Raw genomic sequence first — 7,654 nt, forward strand, 5'->3', positions numbered from 1 at the left:
CGTGAGCGAATGTGGGGGGTGATCCGCATCCCCACCGGATGCGGCCGTCCTTGTGGTTGTTACAGACGTAGCGCTGTCTGAGAATTTAGTCGGGAGTAATAACTCATTTCAGGCTCTAGTATAAACACACACGTACTTCTGTTTCCCACGAGAAAATACACACGCGCGCGTGTGTGTGGGGGGGGGCAGGGGCTAGATAGTAAAAGTAGGTTGTTGTTTAGAATGAATGTCAGCAGCCGGCGGGAGGTGATCGAAATGTCACGTGAGGCTGGGACCGTAGTCAGCGTTGGGTATGCAGGAGCTTGCGATGGGACATACCCTACTTTCCAGGGAGACCGAACCTCTTTCTTTTAATTAGAAAGAAATGTTGTGTTATAGAAAGTGTACACTAGAGAGAACAGTTTAATGAACCGCCGTATCCCCATCATTCGGCTGAGACGGTTATGAACTCATGGCCAGACTTGTTTCCTGGTCTGTTTCCTTCATTGCTGCCTCTCTCCACCTTATTTTGAGGCAGTCATTGAAAAGCCTGCTACTTTTAATAAGCTTAAAGCGCTCTGCTTTGTTCGACAGTAGACTTAAAGTAGCTTCCAGGGTAATTGCTAGAGGAGAGAAGGGGGGCAGAGGGCTAGGGAAAATTCCCCGGGAGTCAACTGAGCTGCAAACTTTTACAGAAATAGTTAGAAACAAAAATGAGGAGAGGTAATTCTCCCTACTGTGTATGAACAGTTCTCTGCTTTGGGTGAAAAAAGCCAAAACATCCAATTACCTTGCTTCTGTTGAAATCAGACCAGAATCTTCCACTTTGTCTTTCTTCTCACATGTAAGTCCTCATTATAGCCCTGAAAGGCAATTTTTCACTGGATGGGAAGTGTATTAATAAGGTTATAAACATCGCATGAAGCCCCTTGTAACAGAAAATACTAAAAAATGTGTCCTGGCTTTGCTAGAATAATTACCTTCCATCCTTATGTGAGCAGAATGAACGACTGTTGCTCACACCATTTTCATAACCAGAATCGCTTTAGTAACTTGCCCCTATCCCCTGCCCTGGGAAAAAAAGTCAACTTTAAGTGGGGGAACAAACACCCAAACCTTCACATGAAAAAGTGTGCGTTCATCCCCTAAAAGGAGTCCTCTGTGGTCAGTCCTTGAGTGGCCCCTTACTGCTTAGTAATCGTTCCAAACCCACTTTCAGGAAACTGATAGCAGGATATGAAAGCATGATTGATTTCCAAAACACCTGTCATTAAAGAATCCTTCTGTACTTCCTTATCCTCCTTCATTGTCCCTGCATGTTGGAGGCGGTGGGCGTAGGGGAGGGGCTCTGGGCAGTTGCTGATCACGGAGTGTGTTGGCCTTCTCGATGCAAACGTTTGCTGAAAGGAAACGAAAAGTGGCTTTTGTCTTTCAGCTGGAGTTGTGTTAGCTGAAATGTAAAAGTGCATTCTATGAGGCATTCTAATTCATTTATCAGGGACTAAATTGATTTGTTTTTAATTTTCTGTGTTTATGAGCTACTCCATTGCTGAAATTATCTTTTCCCCAAGATATACGGGGAGTGTAAATTAGGGTAACCTATGGCACCTGAGACGAAAATAACCATAAAATTCTAAGAATAATAACCGTAAAAATCCAGGCAAGCAAGTCTCAGATGAATAGCAGAAGAGAACAGACTCACTTTGGGTGAATGAGTCTATAAAATCCACGCTCCCGCTCTTCTCATATGGAGTGCATTGTACCTGAGGCAGAAGAAAAGGCAAAGAACTTGGTAATATTCAAGAGAAGAAAATGACAGGGAAGTTTTCATGTTTATGGAGTAGGAAAGTCAGCGGCAAGTGGAAAACATGGTACACGTTGGTTTAGTTAACAATGTAAACTTCAGGAAGCCGGTTCTGGTGGGTATATGGTTTCTCTCTCTGGGCTTAGCCAAGAAGGAATTACAACCTGTGACAGTCATCATCCTGAACCTGTATTGGTAGCTGTCAGGTTGTTGCCCTTCCCCACCGACCTGAGGTTATGACGCTGTGCCCGTTCTTGTTCTTGTCTCCCTCTCTAGTTGTCCGGATTTCTCGAACTTTTAGTAGAGTACTTTAGAAAATGCCTAATTGACATTTTTGGGATTCTTACGGAGTACGAGGTGGGAGACCCCGGCCAGAAGGCACTCGATCGCCGTGCGGTGAGGAGAGGTGACAGGCAGCCGTTGGCCGGCGACTCGGGGAAGGAGGAGGAGGACGCTGAGTGTGTTGACGACGAGGACGACGACGAGGGCGACGAGGGCGACGAGGGCGACGAGGGCGAGGACGGCGGGAAGACGGAGGTGGAGGAGAAGGGCGGCGCGGCTCCGGCCTCTCCCGACGCCGCCGCGGACCCCAAGGAGACGCCCAGGCAAGCGAGTAAGTTCGACAAGCTGCCGATCAAGATAGTCAAGAAGAACAACCTGTTCGTGGTGGACCGGTCTGGCAGGCTGGGTCGCGTCCAGGAGTTCGACAGTGGGCTTCTGCACTGGCAGCTCGGCGGGGGGGACACCACCGAGCACATCCAGACTCACTTCGAGAGCAAGATGGAGATCCCTCCTCGGAGGCGCCCACCTCCCCCGCTTAGCGCCACGGGTAGGAAGACAGAGCAGGAAGGCAAGGGCGAGGCTGACGAGCAGCAAGAGAAGAGCATCATCGCGACCATTGACGACGTCCTGTCTGCACGGCCAGGGGCGCTGCCGGAAGACGCAAACCCTGGCACCCAAGCCGAAAGCAGTAAGTTTCCCTTCGGGATCCATCAAGCCAAAGGTCACCGGAACATCAGGCTGCTGGAGGACGAGCCGAGGAGCCGAGACGAGACTCCCCTGTGCACCATCGCGCACTGGCAGGACTCTCTGGCTAAGCGCTGCATCTGTGTGTCCAACATCGTCCGTAGCTTGTCCTTTGTGCCTGGTAACGACGCGGAGATGTCCAAACACCCAGGCTTGGTGCTGATCCTGGGGAAGCTGATTCTGCTTCACCACGAGCATCCAGAGAGGAAACGAGCGCCGCAGACGTACGAGAAGGAAGAAGACGAGGACAAAGGGGTGGCCTGCAGCAAGGACGAGTGGTGGTGGGACTGCCTGGAGGTCTTGCGGGATAACACGCTGGTCACGTTGGCCAACATTTCTGGGCAGCTAGACTTGTCTGCTTACACAGAAAGCATCTGCTTGCCGATCTTGGATGGCTTGCTGCACTGGATGGTGTGCCCATCTGCAGAGGCACAAGACCCCTTCCCCACTGTGGGACCCAACTCCGTCCTGTCGCCTCAGAGACTCGTGCTGGAGACCCTCTGCAAACTCAGCATCCAGGACAATAACGTGGACCTGATCTTGGCCACGCCTCCGTTTAGCCGTCAGGAGAAATTCTATGCTACGCTAGTTAGGTACGTGGGGGATCGGAAAAACCCAGTCTGTCGAGAAATGTCCATGGCGCTCTTGTCGAACCTTGCCCAAGGGGACGCGCTGGCAGCGAGGGCCATAGCCGTGCAGAAAGGGAGCATTGGCAACTTGATAAGCTTCCTAGAGGACGGGGTCACCATGGCCCAGTATCAGCAGAGCCAGCATAACCTCCTGCACATGCAGCCCCCGCCTCTGGAGCCCCCGAGCGTGGACATGATGTGCAGGGCGGCCAAGGCTCTGCTGGCCATGGCCAGGGTGGACGAGAACCGCTCGGAGTTCCTCCTGCACGAGGGCCGGTTGCTGGATATCTCGATATCAGCCGTCCTGAACTCTCTGGTTGCGTCTGTCGTCTGTGACGTACTGTTTCAGATCGGGCAGTTATGACACCCGAGAGAAGGCAGCATGTGTGAGTGAAGACTAGAGGCTCCCGTATCACTGGCTGTTTTCTGTTCTTGTTTATCCAGCGTAGGAAGAAGGAAAAGAAAATCTCTGCTCCTCTGCCCCGTTCACTATTTACCAATTGGGAATTAAAGAAATAATTAATTTGAACAGTTATGAAATTAATATTTGCTGTCTGTGTGTATAAGTACATCCTTTTGGGGTTTTTTTTATTTTGTTTTCGTTTTTTTAACCAAAGTTGCTGTCCTAGTGCATTCGGAGGTCACTTTTTGTTTCTCACAGATTTTCTTTTTAATGTTCTTTTCTATGTTGTATTGCATTTTTTTTGGGGGGGGGAAGCAAATTGACTTTAATGAAAAAAATGTGGCAAAAGATGCTAAGATGGGAAAATTTCACCACACTGAGGCAAAAAGGTGAAAAATTATCAACTTCCTAGGCATGTTATTCTTCAGATAATGGAAAAAAACAAAAACAAAACAAAACTGTATCCCATCGCCCAAAGCTCTGTGCAATAGAAACTTCTAGAGATGTAGGAATAGGGGCTCAAGGAGGTGTGTCAGTCAGTAGTCAAACTATGAAACGATACTGGTTTCTCCACAGGAAAATGGTTACATTAGGCTAGGAGCAAAAACAATGTTTTGTTTTTTTTTTTTTTTTAAGTTAAGATTGAAAATACGTACCTGACAACGATCAACGGAAACTGCTTTCTCACCACTACCGTCATGTCTGCTGTCTGTCTGACCTTCCACGTGACAGTTCTTCACAATTCCTTTAATCATTTTTTAAATATTTTTTTTTACTGCCCATGGGCTGTGATGTATATAGAAGTTGTACATGAAACATACCCTCATGCTTTCTTTTTCTTTTCTCTCTCTTTTTTTTTTTTTAGTACAAAGTTTTTAGTTTCTTTTTCATGATGTGGTAACTACGAAGTGATGGTAGATTTAAATAATTTTTTATTTTTATTTTATATATTTTTTCATTAGGGCCATATCTCCAAAAAAAAAAAAAAAAAGAAAGAAAAAAGACAAAAAACAAAAACAAACAAAAAAAAAAACCACAAAAAAAAGAGGGTAATGTACAAGTTTCTGTATGTATAAAGTCATGCTCTATTTCGGGAGAGCGGCTGATCACAATTTGCTTCATGAATCAAGGTGTGGAAATGGTTGCATATGGATTGATTTAGACTATGGTTACCAGTACAGACAAAAAAGAAAAAATACAACTAAAAGGAAGAAACACAACTTCAAAGATTTTTCAGTGACAAGAATCCACATTTGTATTTCAAGATAATGTAGTTTAAAAAAAAAAAAAAAACTTGATGTAAATTCCTCCTTTTCCTCTGGCTTAATGAATATCATTTATTCAGTATAAAATCTTTATATGTTCCACATGTTAAGAATAAATGTACATTAAATCTTGTTAAGCACTGTGATGGGTGTTCTTGAATACTGTCCTAATTTCCTTACAGTGGTTTCATAGTAACCAAGTTCTTCCCAAGAAATAATAGGGGAAACCCCAGCCGTGTACTAACATAGTCCTCATCGCGAAGCCCTGAGGTCGGGAGGGGCCTTTAGGGATTACCTACCTTAGAGTGGGGAGCAACAGTTTGATTTTCTCAAATTACCTAGCTGATGAGCCTTTGTTTGAAGCAATCAACTCTTAACGACACTGAGGTATGAGAATTTCCGGTGTATATGGGAGGTGGCTGCTTAGCCCAGGAGCTCACTGGCCTGACAATGTAACGCTCTGCCTTTTACTAACCCCATCTTGATTTGAATCAGAGATCGATCTAATCCATGTCTCTTCTGTGTGCCTCAGAGGTATTTTGCATTTCGTTTACTCCACCGTGTATAATACTTATATTGTGCAATGTTAAAAAAAATATGTTATATTGTATGTGGTGTACATAGTGCAAAGTGATTATTTCTATTTCAGGGCATATTAATATTCTCCTATTCCTTCCTACCTGGTGCGCAGTAGCTTTTTAATACTAGTCACTTCTAATTTAAACTTCTTCTTCCTGGGTCCTTGACTGTTATTGTGTCACACTCAGTTTCTTTGAAACTGCTGCAGAATTAAGCTGTTAGCGGACTCCCTTCTGACGCTACCTCTCCACCACCCTACCAGTCCCAGCACACTCAGACACCCCAAGTCCTTTCGCCAGACCTGTGGCCCCAGGGGTCGCACCCGGAAGAGTTAGACGAGAGCACGCAGCTGCGATCAGCGTGTGAAACGTGACTCGAGGGTCATGACAAACAGAGTCTTCTGCGAGCAGTGAAATCCTCCTCTGTCAACCCCCCACATTACTTAGTCACACAGTCTTCGTACTTAACAATGCAGCTAAATATATGTTGAATTAAAGCCCCACTTATAAGTCTACTTTAAATACATCTGCTTGCTAAGAAGAGATTTTAGTGCTCCGAGCTTCAAATCCGAAGATTTGTACGCGGGAACTTGATAGGAGTCTAACCGTTCTCTTAGCAGAGCATGAATAAAACGTACACAGACTCTGACACCCCAAATCTTCTGTCATTCGAAAAAGTAAAATCATTACAAAAGACTGTTGTTTTCATGGTTTGAGTTGTAATCAATACCTAGAGTCTAACCATTGAGCAACAAGTTTTTACATGCTAATATGCAATGTAACCTCTAGAATAATCCAGGAAGACTTTAGCATCCTTTCTACAGTCACCCCAGAACCAAGACTGCAGAAGCCCACGAAGAACTTACAGCCTGCCTGAGATCATCCTGCCTACAAACTGAGTTATTGCTTTGTCCTAAAAATTAGTTGTTTTTTCTTTTTTTCCCTATGAGGCTTTTCGGAAATTTACAGGATGCCCGTACTTTAAATGTGTACGAAAAAAAAAAAAAGATAAAAATAAAGGTGCAAAGAAAGTTTAGTATTTTGGAATGGTGCTATAAAGTTGAATCTGTTGGTATTTGAGTGCATTTTTTTAATGTCACATAAGAGATATCGGGTGGCATGTGCTCAGAAATAACTATTCAAATGTTTTGTTTGAGGTTGAGAATGATAGAGAATCCGTTTTCATTGGCGAATGTGGCCTATTCAGAAACTAGTTACGCTGTCTTTGAAAAGTTATAATAGAGAATGGTTTTTTAAGGGGTGGATGAGCAGTTGGATGATATAGTATAAGCTATTAACTACCTCTTTTATGGAAAGAATCTGGCCTTTGCCCTGAAATCCATCCATTTAAAAACTGTTGGAAATCTTTCATTCCCTGTCAAACCCCATGGACCAATTCCCATTATCTGTTCACCTGCAAGGAAGCAGAGAAGGTATTATAAATGAGCCAAAAATGACAATCCAAACAACCTATCTTCTTGCTGAGTTGTGTTTCAGTTCTTTATCGGAGAGCTGGAAGCCCAGCCGCCTGACGGTTCCTGCCCTCCGTCCTCCACCCTCACCCCCGTCAGCACCACAGAGAACTTCCTAGTCAGGCGAGCTTTCAGCGCTGCCGAGACCTATTTTTGGTGGTAGTATATAAGCTGCTAAGATGTCTCCTTCTTCACTAACTCAGCAGAGAGGTGTCCACACACTGCGGGCCCAGCCCTGTTCTAGGCTCCCAGGAGTCACTCACAAAGACCCTGTTTACAATCACATGATAGGCTTTGGGGTCAGACGGTGACAGACACGGTTTCCAAATGTGGTGCTTACGTGTTGAGAACACTTAGTGCATTTTTGTTGACTGAAAATCTAAGGCTCTAGCTGCAGCTCCTCAGAGGGCGGTGGGAACCGCTGTGGACTGAACATCAAGGATACTGAGTCAAGGCTCAGCGCCAGGCTGACCTATAATTACTAGGAAAAACGGTCTC

At 45.2% G+C, this 7,654-nt stretch overlaps 1 protein-coding gene across 9 annotated transcripts in view; it reads left to right on the forward strand.

Moving 5' to 3' along the window:
- The window catches only part of ARID1B (AT-rich interaction domain 1B), a 437,894-nt gene extending 432,204 nt beyond the window's left edge, over nt 1–5,690 (forward strand). For all 9 annotated transcript variants that reach the window (XM_025866378.2, XM_025866380.2, XM_073894146.1 and 6 more), the window contains one exon: nt 2,060–5,690. In XM_025866378.2, the coding sequence (XP_025722163.1) occupies nt 2,060–3,802 (1,743 nt within the window). In that variant the 3' untranslated portion in view covers nt 3,803–5,690. The remainder of the gene's footprint in view (nt 1–2,059) is intronic.
- Nucleotides 5,691–7,654: the final 1,964 nt, after the last annotated feature.

The sequence above is a fragment of the Callorhinus ursinus genome, unplaced genomic scaffold, assembly GCF_003265705.2.
Source record: "Callorhinus ursinus isolate GAN/ISIS: 27379988/994484 unplaced genomic scaffold, GSC_fseal_2.0 scaffold6, whole genome shotgun sequence".
Lineage (NCBI taxonomy): Eukaryota > Metazoa > Chordata > Mammalia > Carnivora > Otariidae > Callorhinus > Callorhinus ursinus.